The sequence below is a fragment of the Rhineura floridana genome, chromosome 4, assembly GCF_030035675.1.
Source record: "Rhineura floridana isolate rRhiFlo1 chromosome 4, rRhiFlo1.hap2, whole genome shotgun sequence".
Classification (NCBI taxonomy): Eukaryota; Metazoa; Chordata; class Lepidosauria; order Squamata; family Rhineuridae; genus Rhineura; species Rhineura floridana.
Window position 1 is genome coordinate 154403132 of NC_084483.1, and position 15937 is coordinate 154419068.

Consider the following 15937-nt stretch of genomic DNA (forward strand, 5'->3'; position numbering starts at 1 on the left):
CAAATGTCAAGAGTTTACATTTTCATTACTGTTTCGAATAAGGTAAGAGAACAGACTTACTTCATCTGGCGATAGGTTATCTTTTCTAATACTTTTACTTGATTTTTAAAGAGAATAGGAAGGTTTTTACTCTAATCACCAAGCAGAGATTATCTCGTCATTAGTGGCTGGCAGCCATCTTTTCACAGATCAATATTTTTCTGAACCTTCACATCTCTATGTAGGTTGCAATCCTAAACATGCATACAGGAGTTCATTATTAAATGCTAATAAGTACAAAGTAAGCATGCTGGAATAAATACGTAATTCCAGATCATGATGTGCTCTCAATTGCCAGAAAATAGATTTTAGAGTCATAGTGAAAAGCTCTGGTAGTGAAAAAGCAAGATTAAATATCTTAATACTGTTATTATATCATGGTACATATCTTTGGTGCATATATATATATATGTATATATTTTTTCATGTACTACAAGAGCAAAAGCTAACCACAAGAAAAAGAAAAACAGGAGATTCAAAAGAGTTACTCCAAAAACTTCTGCATGTATAACAAGATCACCTGACATAACTTACAGAAATGACTCCACAACAATAATAGATCTCACTGCAGGCAAAATGTCACCTAATGAAATTAGGCTTCTAACCAAAGGCCTCAACTTCTGCCCAACACCTAGAGAGCAAAATATAGCACAGATGAAATGTGACATCAAAGCATTTGAAAGGAGATGCAGATTGGCTGAATATGATGACTAAGAACAACATAGACCTCTATAACAGAGATCCTCTGCTACAGTTTCTGCCACCTAAAACTTGGACACCGAACATTAACAGGAATCCAGTCCTAGAAACCTTTCTCTTATCAATAAACAGAGTCATCAACAACCACACACCAACTCCTACTCACGACAACCTTTCAAAAGAAGAAAGAATAGCCCTAAGGAACCTTCAGATGAGAAGGGATATTGTCATCAAGCCTGCAGATAAGGATGGTGCTGTTGTGGTACTTAACACTACAGGCTATATAGCAGAAGGTCAAAGACAACTAAAGGTTGAAACAATACATAGACTTCTTGACAAAGACATTACAGATCTCAATACTCGTATCATTACATCTATACAAAACCTTACAAGTAGGAAACTTCTTAAAGAGGAAACTGCTGATCTCCTTGTTAATCCAAATCACACCCCTGGAAGGTTTTACATGCTGCCTAAAATCCATAAAGCCAACAATCCTTGTCTACCAATTGTCTCAGGTAACAACACAGCTACTGAGAGGATTTCTCTGTACATTGACTTAAATTTACAAAACATGGTGCAAAACCTCCCATCGTATATCAAAGACACCAAGGACTTCTTGCTTAAAATTGAGTCTTTAAACAAGCAGTATCAATTCCACAACAATACTATACTAGCTACTTTAGATGTCACATCTCTTTACACCAATATACCACACAATGATGGGATTCAGGCTTTAAATGAGTTCCTTAACACCAGAGATATGAACAATCCTCCAACAGAGGTTCTCACAACTTTAGCTACGCTAGTCCTGACTTGTAACAACTTTACATTCAATGGAGAACACTACCTGCAACTACAAGGCACAGCTATGGGGACTCGCATGGCTCCATCATATGCGAATCTCTTTATGGGAAAACTGGAACAGGAGATCCTCAAAAAGGCCATCAACAAACCACTTATATGGTGGTGATACATTGACAACATCTTTATGGTCTGGACAAATGGTAAAGAGAGTTTGGAACAATTTAAAAATTACATCAACTCTATCCATCCCTCTATTAAGTTCACATTTAATAGTACAAATGACAATCCGCACATCCCTTTTCTGGATGTCCTTACCATTGAAAACAACAAAATACCCACTGATCTCTACAGCAAACCCACTGATGCCCACACCTATTTAAACTGGAAATCCTGCCATCCTAGGCATATAGAGAAGAACATTGTGTATAGCTTAGCTCTGAGAATCAAACTTATTTGCAACACTGAAGGTAAATACCAGAAAAGGATCAGTGAACTTAAAGAACACCTTTGAAGAGGATATTATCCACATATTATGAATTGCAACATCCACCGAGCCTCTATTCTGTCCAGAGAAAACCTCCTCCATCATACTGAGGTGTAAAAGAGCAGAGAGCAATGGATTCCATTTGTGGTAGATTTCCATCCAGCATCTCCTATCACCGAGCAATCAAGGAGAGCTACCCATTGCTGGCAAACTCTGAACACCTTACCAGAGCCATCAGCAGGCCTCCTGTTATAGCATTTCGCCAACCTCCTAATTTGCACAGACTGTTGGTGAGAGCTGTGCTTAAGCCACCTATCACCAATCCAGTGTCTCATCTTTTTCACTCCAAACGCTGTATCACCTGTGTGTACCTCAGGGAGGCAGCCACTTTTACAAGCACTAGGACAGGCAGGACATATTAAATCAAACAGAACATCACCTGCAGGTCCTGCAATATAGTTTACATCATCGAGTGCAAAAGAGCAGGATGTCATATCCAATACGTAGGAAAGACCACAACTGACCTACGCACGCGCTTCAGGAACCACAAGTCGGCAATTTTGACAAAAAAAGGGGAGCAACCAGTTGCAAAGCATTTTAACATCGAGGGTCACAGCCTGCTGGACTTTTCCATTACAGTGACAGAGATGCCAGCAGATCCAGCAGCATTGACCAAAAGGGAGAACTTTTGGATTTACTCTCTGGACACATTGGCACCACATGGCCTGAACCTGAAGGACAGTACCACCACTACTTAGCTTCTGCAAATGAAGCCCCTCTGAGCATTCCATCCTGAAAGCTCTATAACTGCCACCTTGGTAACAGCATTTTATGTTGGCAGCTGATGAAGGCGGAAGCTGAAACGTTTTGTTAATATAATAAATACCTCTGTTTGGTTAATCACAATTACGTTCATATATATATATATAACGAGAGAAAGAGAGATGCAGGTGGTTCAAATACGGGCATACTGTCACCTCCTCCAGCCTTAGACATAGAAGGGTCATGGTGGCTTTCTAAAATCAAACTTTGATTCAGGTGGTTGAGGATCTTGTCTACAGCACCCCAATTCTTACATAAATAAAAGAGAGAGACTATAACAGAAACGTCAAAATGGAACTCTGCATAGAACTACACTTGATTTTCAATAGATAGAATGACTGAAATCAGCAGGGAGCAAGTGTAGTACCCACCCTGCCCCAAAAATGTCCCCAAGTGCACCATTTACTTTCTTTCAGATACATAAGCAAATAGTTGGCATTTATTACTATTTAGAAAAACAAAACACGGCACTTGGGAACACTACTGCAGTAACACCACAAAACCTGTATTATACACCTGACACTGGATGGCCTTGTTATAGTGATCCACAGGGAATTGCAATGTGTATTCATGTGAAGTACATTCCCTCAAGAGGTCTGTTATATGCAAATTCTGCTTCTGCACACCCCTGCTGTCATACTGAAGAGTATTTGTTAGCTCCCAAATAAGTACAATTGCGTAGCAATGCAAATTGCTATAGGTTGCTTCCAAACTATCAGCATTTTTGCACAGATCTCTCACCAGTCTGAGTAGATGTTGGCATAAGTCCTTTGTGGAAAACCTACCCTCATGAAAGCAGCTACATTGCAATAAATAGCAACAGCACACTGTATCACCATGGTGTGCAACAGATCATCATTTTTAAACTTCAGACCTTTTGCTATCAGAAAAGTGATGGAAAAGAGCAGAAGGCAATGTCATGTAACCACAGAAATTTTGTGCAAACAAACCAGGACAAATATTCAATAAACAGGCTATCTGAAAGCAACCATAGAGTAGGACATCACATCGCAGCTGTGTTGTAATTCCATCTCATTATTGGGTTGGCAGGTTCTATGCCCAACAGTCAGTGGAGTTCATGCACACCTTAGAATATAATGTGTCCTTCCGCATATAGTCCCTGGTGGGTGCTTAGAAGCCTGATTAAAGTGTGTTAACTGAGTGATTGGACTTTTTCTGAATTCTTCCACCTACCATCACTTCTGTGCAGTAGAGTGAAACTGCTCAACACTTGGTGGATGAATTCAGCGTGGCTCTCTTAGTAGTTAATCCATCTTTTTGAACAAGGTCAGTCAGAGGACATTCTTGTGCTGGGAGAGAGGGGAATACCTGACATCTAGTGTCTTGCTTTTAATCGGGAAAACTAGAGAACAAACACCTACAGAGGCATACCTGCTGTCGCCTGTATAATGAAACCATGTCTCACCACTGGTGAAGGAGAAAGTAGCATGTTGCTCATGTAAATAGTTTGAAGTGATTTATTTTGTGCCTTCCAGTCCAGGCTGGATAGTCTCACCTTCAGCAATACAAGAAAAAAAGGAATTCTATTTTTTTATTTCAAATTATTGTAATTCCAGTAGACCCATATTTAGCTTTCTAGTTCTGAACATTTGCCTGAACATCAGCATTTGACAGAACACCTGAATACTGCATTCATGGGAGGGAGATGGGTGCACACACAAGTTCTGTCCCCAATGTCTCAGGTGTTGCCCCACCTGCTGTGTCCCCAAACTTCCACTGATTGAGCAGGGAAGATATGCAGAGGTTTTTACTTGAACATAAATAAAACCTCCACACAGTTAGGGACCCTGTTTTATCTGAGAGAACCCAGGGTGATGCATGCAGGATGCAGGGGCAGGACTTGCACTTGTGCTTCTCTCACTCGTTCACAGATACAGCGTTAACGCATATGAATGCGTATGAAAAACTGAATTCAGAGTGATAAACTCAGAAGAATGACAAAAATACATTTGATGACAAATGGCCTTGCTTATCACCTCACATTTTTTTGGATTGTTAATGTCTTTGGCAATAAAACATCTAGCATGACAATAGAGCCTGGCAACCTAGCATCCCATTGAATGAAAATGGGGTACCTGAAAGAACATAAGCAAGGAACTACCTGGGTATATCACTTACACAATACATGGTGGTAGTGATGACTTGTCTGCCTTGCATGAACCGTTCATTGGGTTCTCTGCATAACAATCACTATTTTATTGGCATACACTATACATGCCATATCCTTCCATACCATGATGTAGTTCAGGTCTAAGATATATAAACTGTGGTTTGAGTAGAGCATAAGAACATAAGAGCTCCATCTGTTGGATGTCCACCTAGTCCCGCATTCTGTTCACACAGTAGCCAACCAGATGCCCAAGCAGGACCTGAGTGCACCAGCACTCTCCCCGCTTTTGATTCCCAGCAACTGGTATTCAGAAGCCTGCTGACTCTGACAGTGGATGTAGAACATAGCCATTATGGCTAGTAGCCATTGATAGTCTTAGCCTCCATGAATTTTCTCTAATCTTCTTTTAAAGCCATCCAAGTTTGTGGCCATCATTACATCTTGTGGCAGTGAATTGCATAGTTTAAGAGCATAATTGTTCCATAATTCTCAGCTCAGCCTTTTCCTTATGAGAAACAGAAATAGTCAGTCCTTAATGGAAAATGTAACTCTCCTGATAAATCCAAGGCCACATTCATATCATACATTCATTCCAATATTATTCCACTTTAAACAGTTATGGCTTCTCCCAAAGAATCCTGGGAAGTGTAGTTTGTGAAAGGTGCTGTGAGTTGTTAGGAGACCCCTATTCCTCTCACAGAGCTACAAGTGTCAGAGTGATTTAGCAATAAGTCCCTCTTCCCAGAGAACCTGGATTTGTAAACGCTTCCTCTTCCCAGATTTGTAAACACAAATGATCAAATATTTAACTGGAGCAAATTGAGAGCTCTGAGATGAATAGAAAGTTTAAATCTGGTTGAATTTTTTTTAAAATGCTATGTATGCAGTGAAAAGATGATGTAAGGCCAGGCTTTCCAGGCCACAACTCAGATTGGCAGAGTACAAGGCTGGAGGGAACTTGAACTGAACTGTGAACTGAACGTGAACTGAACTAGTTCATTTTGTAAAGGGATGAACATGAATTGGAATTAGTTCCTTTTAAGGCATGTTGAATTGAAACTAGAATTTAAGGGAACAGCCATAGCACAGTGGTAGTAGAGCATCTGCCTTGCTTGCAGAAGGTCCAATCTGTGGCATGTCCAGGTAGGGCTGGGAGAGAACCCTGTCTGAAATCCTGGAGAGCAGCTGCTAGTCAGTGTAGACGATACTAAGCTAGATGGACCAATGGTCTGACTCAATATAAGGCAGCTTCCTATGTCCCTTTTAAAAATGAACTTTACAAGTTCAGGGTAAAACAGATGTACTTTTTTGTATGCAATTCAGGTGTGGTTCACCTGGTGAGGCAGAGCTGTGGTCCTAGCCTCCTGGCAGGGGCATCACTTCTACTTACCAAGAGATCAAGGTGACAGTGAGTTCCAAGCTGCACAGGCACACCTGTGGGACTGGGATCCCCAACCTTGCCACTGCCTTGCCCTTTCTCCTCCCAGTAACTAGCAACAATGCCTAGGCTGGGAGGCTAGGCTATTGTTATGGCTCCACCTCAGCAGATGAGCTGCTCCTAAAACAGTTCACCTAAAGCCACATCCACACCAGACATTTATTTCACTTTAAACAGACATGGCTTCCCCCAAAGAATCCTGGGAAGTGTAGTTTGTGAAAGGTGCTGCGAGTTGTCAGGAGACTGTTATTCCCGTCATAGAATTCTGTGGAAAGAGGAGCTGACTGTTAAGCCACTCTGGTCACTGGAGCTCTGTCAGGTGAATAAGAGTCTCCTAATAACATTCAGCACTCTTCACAAACCACACTTCCCAGGATTTTATGGGGGAAGCCTCGACTGTTTAAAGTGGAATAAACACCTGGCGTGGATGTGGCCTAAAAGCTCATACTGGGACTTTTAAAAGGGGGGGGGTTGTGTATGTGCTGCAGACATTATGGCTCCTTCATACCACCTTTAGGGCCTAAACTAAAGATGTCATACAATTGCATGTATCTTTCTCCCAACGCATAGTTGGGCTCCTGCTGAGAGGAAGGGCAGGATATAAATCAAATAAACAAATAGCAAAAAGAATCTCAGAAGGTTGTGAGTTTAAGCAGCCTGTCTCTTATCCCTCTATGAAGTTTCTTCACTCAGAACTGCTCTCCACCTACTTTTCCATATATGGGTGGAGACTAGACTTATATGGGAAGCTGCTTTTGGTTTTAAAAAAATAATGAGGAAAATACATGCAACTTTGTATCATATTATTTTGGGTCCCTCAGTACCTAGTTATCTGAATATAGTCTTGCAGCCACAGTGTTCTGCTGTTGTGCCTAGTGACCAGATAGCCTTCTCTGGATACTTGTATCATCTGCTAGTAAATTGATGATGAACAATAGCTGCTTCCTTAATGCCTATCAGGCTAATCTAAATTCTACTATTGAAAAACCCACCTTCTGTCCTGGAACAAGACAGACAGGTTGGAGATTATTGTGTTGATTAGCAGTTGCAGGAGGAAAGTTATGACCACAGGAAAGTACAATCAAGGCTGGAAGTGGTTGTGACAAATAACTGGTGGGTTTGGAGAGTTTATTTTAATTGTTATTTATTTAAATATTTAAGCAGTTTTATTTATTTATTTATCAGCTCCACCCATAGCAAAGAACAAAATAAACAAAAAATACAATACAATGTTGTAATAATCGTTCAAGAAACCAGAAACCAAGTTTACGTTAAAATATAATTCAACCAGTAGGGATACATGTAAGTCTGAATCATTTCCCAAGGCAGAAACATCTTAAAACATTTGATAACCTGTGTTCCAAGCTATTGTTTTATTATATTAATGCATATGTTGTTTGTAAACTAGAATTTAAAATGGAGGAAACAACAGACAATAACCCAGAAGATCCAGGTGCTGCTGAGGACACTGCCCCAGCACCTGCTGCACCCCAAGAGATTGCTCCTGAGCCTGATGTTCCCCAGGACTCTGCTCCTGAACCTGATGTCCCTCAGCCTCCTGCTCCAGAGGATGCTCAGCCTGGCCAGGATCCTGATGCAGGTCCCCCAGCTGGTGCTGAACATACCCCTGTTGTACCAGAGATTGTAGAGTCTGGCCCTAGTCCACTAGAGGAGGGAACTAGAGAAGGTGCTAGAGACACTTCTGACCGTTCTCGACTTCGGCCAGCTGTCCGTGCAACCACAGAATCTACAGGCCGTAGAATGTCTAAATTCCGTCGGAGTACTAGTGGGGTTCAATCACTGCAGGAAACTCTAAAGGAAAAACAGGTTTGTAATCAAGAATTGTGCTAGAGTTTTTGATGGTTTTACAAACCCTTAACTTCCATTGAAATTCAGGGAGAGTTAAGGATGTTTTAATGAGACATTTGCACTCAGTTGATATTTTCCTGCCTCATATTAGACACATTTGTTTGGTGCTCAGAATGTTCATGGTGGTAAGGATGTAATCTGATTGTAATTCAAATGGTCAAAATAACACATCACAATTTCCCCTCATTGAAAATATCATAATTCTAAACTGACATGGGAGTACAATCAGATCAACATGATGTCTGAATCTTCCAGTTTGGTTAACTTGGCTAAGAGACAGTCCAGGAAAGATGTAGCAAACAAAGGCATTTGCACATGGGCTACCAAAATTACCTTAAGTCCCATTGCATTACCACCAGTGATGGGGAACCTAAGGCATGGGGGTTAAATGTGGCCTTCTAGGCTATACTTTCTGGCCCATGGAACTCTCCCTAGGCCACACCCCCTTCACAGGCCACACCCCTCCCTGGCCTTGCTCCACATCCTCCTTGAGTTCTTTTATCTGTGTGGACTTTGTCCCAGGACTGTAATGCCATTTGCTTGTCTGGATAGAGAGATGTATTTCTAGAAACTGCTGACCTTTGTGTGTCTGGACTGTAGCCTAGCCTATTGTACAAACAGAAGAGTCACATCTGTTGTCGAGCCTGCCACTAGCTCCCACTAAATGCCCATGAGTAAATGGATTCCTCATGCTGAAAAGGTTCCCCACACCTGCATTACTACAACCACCAAAGAAAACACTTGAAATTGACTTAAAGCTAGTAATGCTGCACTGCCATCTTCTCCCAATTGTGCTGACTAGAGGCTGCTTAAGCAGTCCTTTTACAGCTTTTATAGCTTATAGCAGTCTGGAAGACTTGGATGCAAACTTCAAACAATTGGCTGGAAATACACTTTCTATTCTTCTCAAAAAGACAGGTGCTTTCCTGGCAGTTCATATCTAACAGATCACAATACTTTGCCCTAAAGTTAGGTATGCCTAACTCTTTCACAGTCCAATCCACTTCCTGTGTAGCGTGGAAGAATTTAGTAACGTGCCTCTGAGCATATGGTGAGTGGTGGTAACACCTGCCATCTCCAAAAATGGAGAATTACATTTTTGTATGTTTGTGGGTGTTCTTTTTACTTTGCTTCTTTCTTGTGTTACTACTGTTTCTACAGAAAATCTAACCTAGAAAATTTTACTTCTCTCATTATTCATACTAGAAATCTGTGTCAAAATTATTTTTATTAATTTCAAAGCCTTTTTATTGGTTAATGTCATATGATGGTGAAGACAGCCTTTTGTGTTTCAAAATGGAGGTTATGTTCTATTTCTATTTTGAGTGCATTAACAGTTGAATCTGAAACTGCAGTTTGATGTAAAATTAGACTGATTACAATATGTTGCTACTTAAGCAATGACTCTAGCTGTTGGAAAAAAACAAACTTAGCCTGCCCAAGATGCATGTTTTCAGCCTGCTAGGCTTAAACCACTCCACTTAAGGAAAGGTGGGCATGGTCAATTAAAAACACAGAGCACACCTATAATTTTGCTAGAATATATTTCACCTCCCACTGTTTTATCTTGTGCAAACTGAGACACTCCTCATGTCCACTGGAAACTATTCTGCAGAACAGTCAGTGCCATTATTCCACAATTGTTTTTGGAGGTTTTTTTAGTGTTGCAAAGTGTTGCTGTATATTCACAGAAGCAAAAGAAAATGATTCACTATAGCAGTGATTCTCAAACGGTGCACCGGGGCACACTGGTGCGCCGCAAGAGGTGGCTAGGTGTGCCGTGAATATTATGAAAGTATATTATTATTAAGTTACTTTTATTCATAGTTTAAAATATATTAATATATTTTTTAATTTTGTACACGAAGTGCACCAGAAATTGTTTTTATGTTTTACAGTGCTCCGCGAACCAAAAAAGTTTGAGAATCACTGCACTATAGGAAAGTTCACTAAAATTGCAAAGAAAATTAAATATATTTAAAGTGACTATCTGAACTACATCAACTGTTTTAATATTGTTGCTTCCTTCCTGCTAAAACAAGATCAGCACAGCACATGTCTTGTTTCTGTTATGTGGGCTGATTGCAGGTGTTGCCACCACTCACCATATGCTCAGAGACACATGTTACCAAATTCTTCTAAGCTACACATGCAGTGGATTGAACTGTGAAAGACCAAGCCAAACTGGGGTTGGATTTTTACAAATTTGTAGGGCAGTCCAATATCTCAGAGAGGAGGTCAGGTCTCCTGCTCCCCTAGTGCATTCACTATAGCTGCCCAATTTCCCTGCTTTTTAAAGTTTGATAGAAATATCTGTTGGCTGTAGGTATGTTCTTACATCACAAGGGCTTTTTGCCTATTAGTGAATTTTTCTTCTTTTTAATCCGGGAGGTAAGAAATGGGATCCTGTGCAAGTTTGCTGAGAATGGATTGATCATTTGCATGGTTATTGAGTTCAGTGGGATTTACTCCCCTGCAATCATGCTTAGGTGAAACTGACCACAGGGGATGGGGAGGGGAAGAGGAGGAAGGACAGGGGTAGGGGAGGAGGAGGGAGAGGAGCGAGAGCAGAGGGGAGGAGGGGGATGGGAGAAGGCAGGAGGGGGACGGGAGAAGGCAGGAGGGGGATGGGAGGAGGAGGGCAGGATTGATCATTTGCATGCTTTTTGAGTTCTATGGGATTTACTCCTGTGCAATCATGCTTAGGATAGTCGAAACTGACCTGGGGGAGGGGTGGGAGGGGTGGGGAGGGGGGAAGAGGAAGGGGAGGAGGGTGGGTGAGCACTGGGCAGAGGAGAAGCCTCTTTCCTTTCCAAAAGGAAAACATTGTGAACAATATCATTGCTTTTCAGGGTTTCCCCCACCTTTTTATTCTACAGCAGGCACATGTAGCCTGCCACCCAAATTTAAACCAAAGCTGTCCCTCACCACATCCACACCAGACCTTTATTTCACTTTAGACAGTCATGGCTTCCCCCAAAGAATCCTAGGAAGTGTAGTTAGTGAAGGGTGTTGAGAGTTGCTAGGAGATGCCCTGTTCCTTCACAGAGCTTAAATCAGAGTGGCTGACTATTAAACCACGCTGGCATCTGGAGCTCTGTCAGGGAAATAGGAGTCTCCTCTCAGCATCCTTCACAAACTACACTTCCCAGGATTCTTTGGGGGAAGCCATGACTGTCTCAAGTGAAATAAAGGTCTGGTATGGGTGTAGCCCCCTCATTAGCCAAGCCCAGCAGCTGTGACTCTGGCTTTTAGAACACTGACAGTTGGTTCTTACTTATCATTGTCAGTAATGCTAAATTTCTTTAATTAATTAAAAATCGGCTAGGCATCTTTTTAACTTTTAAACTGCAGAAGATGAAGGTCAGAGTATGGGGCAAGGTCAGTAATAGGATTACAGGTACTCTGTGAACATGGCTGATTTTTAATTAATTTCAACAAATTATGAGAACTCTGGGAGAAAAAAGTCCAAAAGGGGTCTGGTTTTTTCCTCTTTCTTTTTACACTTTGAACTCTCGATTCTTTCTGACTGTTTTGTGTATTGCCATGAAAATTGAGAGGGTTGTTAAGCAAGCGTTTCTTAGTTCAGGACTGTAAGTTTTATAAGGTTTTGTTTTGAAATGAGCTTATGTAGGGTTACCATCATTTTGTCATTTCAAAAAGACTACATTTGGCTTCGATAAGTGAAAAGTAAGAGTATGCTGTTGCACCATCTCAAAAAGAGTACATGTACTCTTAAAATAGTACGGTTGGTAACCCTAAGCTTATGGGAAGCATCAGAATGGCATGAAGGAGATATTTTAATCTTAACATTGCGGAATGTGAAAAATCCACTCTGGCTATAGTATACAGCCACTCTTGCAGCTCTGCAATACAAGAGAAGAAAGGGAAATGAAGGCAGGGGTAAAGTGGGGGAGGGGAATATGTCATTATTATAGTTACACATAGTAAGGTTTAATTACTGTTAATTAAGGTTTAATTAATGGGCTCCTGCTGGGAGGAAGGGTGGGATATAAATCAATCAAATAAATAAAAAAAAGGCCTAGGAAACAAGTTTTCACAGAAAAAAATAGATATAATTGCAGTATTTCATTCTTTTCAAACCACATTTTCTCCCTGTTAGGCACGATTTAGAGAAGCAAGGGAAGGCCGGAAAATGAAAGTTAATGCCGCATATAAATATATATTTGAAATTCTGTCAGATAAACTTGGACTGGACATTGTAACTGTGGAAGAGCTCATTTTAGATGGTCCAACAGTAAGTGCTTTACTTTTGCTGCTTTACAGTTAATAATTTTCTAAAGCCTTGCTCACTAAATTCTCAACTCTGTAATTATCTCTTAAGCTAGTGCAAGCATCATATTCACAACAACTAATCCACAGTATCGGTAGGCCTCTAAAAGACCCAGCCTTATCTCAGCTTTCCTGTTGGTCACAACACAAATCATACAGAAGATGTGGCTCAGAAGAATATAGGATTGTTCAAATGCTCAAATTAATGGCCAACAACAGTGGTTTGCAGCACTCAAGTAATTGTGTAGCAGGGCTCTAAGGAGTTACCACACAAGAGAGGCTCTGGCAGTGCTCCTGAGATGCTTAAAGACACAGTGCAGAGGCCTCAACTTTGTCTCTTATAGGGAACGTGGTTTTGGTTTGGGGGATGAGCAACAGTAGCTGGGATTATCCTAGGATGGCCCATAAATCTGATGACGCCATGGAGAAACTCATTGTGTAAACCACTGTATCTGCCTAGTGATGTTTCCTCATTGGGAATGTAAGAAGGCAGTGATTTCTGTTCCTATTACAATTGTTGCAAATGTTGTTGTTCGTTCCCCTTGGTAGGTGTTTTCTGATATACCACCAAGAACGAGAAGTCAGCCAGTCGAGGGTTCAACCCAAGTTTATTCTGCAGAATAGAGACATACTCACACACTAATGTGCAAAAGTGAGCTGCCTGCCATATTACTGAACAGGCCTTGTTTTTGTACCTTATTTCAGTGATGCTATATGGCAATAAAAAGTTACAATCAAGCAGTTTAATAAAACGAAACTTAAAGATGTGCCATCACCTTTTGGGTATCTGCCAATTACATCTGCATAAACAAGATAAACCAGAACTTCCAGCTAGTTTCTTTATTCTTATCTTAGTACATTGCAATCTGTCCCCTGAGACCTTCAAAGTAGTTGTACTATTTGACAGATCGTATCTCCCTACATGAATCTGTCTGAGATTTGATATCTTCAGGTGAGGCCCTGTTACAAAAGGGCCAGGCGTTGTGCTTTTTAGGCCTGCCACTCTAGACTCCAATTCTCTGTTTCGCAGATCAGGAATTAGAGACGAGACCAAGATAGCAAAAACTTGCCTTTATTGAAAACCTTTGCAAAGGGAGTACACAATCAAGTGAGCTCCCCATTGAGCTGACAGCCATTACATTTATAGGCTACTACGCATCTCATACATAATCAAGCTGTTGTGTCATAAACATAATCATTAAAGCATTACAGCATCAAAGGATATTGCTAATCAGTTATTTTGGGTACTTTCCTATCTTAGCCTTTTACAGACATCTGGTTTCTCATGGTCAGCTTCCCGGTTCTTACTCCCAGTTCCTCTATCCTTGACCTTCAGTCTATGCAACCTAAGCATAATAAAATAATAGCCAAGATATGTCCTCCAGCTAAGCATTGTGCTCCTTTAGAAGCATTTCTAATAAGCAAAGCATTTTCACTCAAAAGTAAAAGGCATATATATTATGAATACTGCAAAATGGCTGGGCATTATTCCACAAATTCCCCCTTAGATACTTTATTATTTCAAGAAAGTATCTTTTATTATTCAATGGTGGCATATATGTTAGGCTCTGGAGGTAGCAGGCCAGAGTTTTGAGACACATATATAGTTTGGTCTCTTGATTCCTCATGGACCGGCGGCATTTCAGTATATTCTCCCCTCATTTCTTGTAAAACTAACTGTTGGTACATCATCATTTTACCTTTTCTTTTCATGACCCTTACAAGCATGCCAGATACACAGGATATAATGCATGGTAGGCACATCAGCACAATCATTATGATACAGCAAATAACAAACAGATGTTTTAACCATGCCCAATTGGGCAACCAGTTGGTAAGCCAATCCCAGCTTAAACCTTTCCAATGTTGATCTCCCACATATGCCGTTGTTTCGGCATGATCAATTAACTGGTTAATTACCTGTGATTGATCACCAACCTCCACACAACAATCACTGCTGGTATTCAAGACTGCGCAGAGCCCGCCTGCGTTGTCTAACAACAGGTTGAGGCCTTGCTGGTGGATGACTAATTTCTTCCGTATCTGCTCAGTTTCCTGAGTTAATGTGCGAATGGCCTCTCCGGTAGCATTGGTGACAATCTCCACTACTGCTTGTAATCTTATCAATCCATTTGTTTGAGATCTTGCCCCCACTATTCCAACAGAACTCCATGTGAGCGGCTCATAATAATCAACCAAATCCTGGGGAGTCCAGGTTTTGCTTCCCCACTGGTGACTTCCTGCATGCAAGGTTCCTCGTTTGTGTTTTGTATTAGTATACAAGGGCCTAAAAACCTGTCTGCCTTTGGGCCAGACATTGATATTAGGAATCAAATATGCAACATAACAGCTTCCTCTCCATTTAGGGGGTAAGCAGGTATATGCAGTGGTTCCACAAACAAACCAATGATGCTTAAGAGCACATTTACCTAAAGGCCAAATCTGAGTGTGATGAGCCTGTATGGTTCCATTGAGGTGGGATTTGAATCCATGCTGGGGGGTGTAGTACCAACTCATAAACAAAGGTTCCGTATAAATGGGGCCACTGGCATTGCACTTAGTCACTCCAGGGGCTATAGACTTACAAGAGTCCATTGACCGTTGCTTGGGAGTTGTAGCATACCAAGAATCTGAGGCTATAAAGACTTCTGACCATGCTTGTGGTTCCTCTCCTTTATACCATCTAAGCATAGTGGTTCGGTCAGAAATAGGGGTAGTCCAATTATTTGCACGACATAAAATCAAGCCGTACCAGTCCCAGTAATCCTTTAAACCAGTGTGGCCACACATACAAGGCGGATTTTTCTGGAAACTGTACTGCATATTGTCTGGGGTGCAATCGCATCTGGTGTTATTTATGTGTGTAGCATTGTACTGCAAATTGAGACAAGGGATATCTTTTGGCCATGTTTTCCATGGGCCCCTCTTATGTGCATAGAAGCAAGAGGAGTACCCTACCTGGGGTCCCGTTCCGTCATTGTTCTCCCAACACCACATTCCTTTCCTTTTCATAACTTCCACTTGGTCCCTTTGCACCCAGGTTTCGTTGTATTGAGGGTGGTCTACAGCCAATTCGCGTATGGTGAGTGGAAGTGGATATAGTGGAATTTGACCATGGTGTATTTGTAAAGGGGAGCAAACCCAGCAATCCGTAAGTTGGAACTGGGTCACCATGTCCTGTACCAACTTAAGGAATGTGTTGCCCTGGCCTTTAGGCCCTTTTTCCTTCAAGGGGGCTGCCCATGCCGGAAATAGAATACAAGATAGAGCAACATAATAAAGGCAATACATGCTATAATTATGGCTGCACATATGTAATATGGATTGACTATGTTCTGGGCTGAGGGAACCGGAATTA

General features: G+C 41.2%; 1 protein-coding gene across 1 annotated transcript in view; it reads left to right on the plus strand.

Moving 5' to 3' along the window:
- Positions 1-15937, plus strand: part of DNAH8 (dynein axonemal heavy chain 8) — a 338579-nt gene continuing 322642 nt past the window's right edge. The window contains exons 1-3 of the mRNA XM_061624897.1: positions 1-42; positions 7826-8244; positions 12410-12544. Of these exons, the coding sequence (XP_061480881.1) occupies positions 7834-8244; positions 12410-12544 (546 nt within the window). The 5' untranslated portion in view covers positions 1-42; positions 7826-7833. The remainder of the gene's footprint in view (positions 43-7825; positions 8245-12409; positions 12545-15937) is intronic.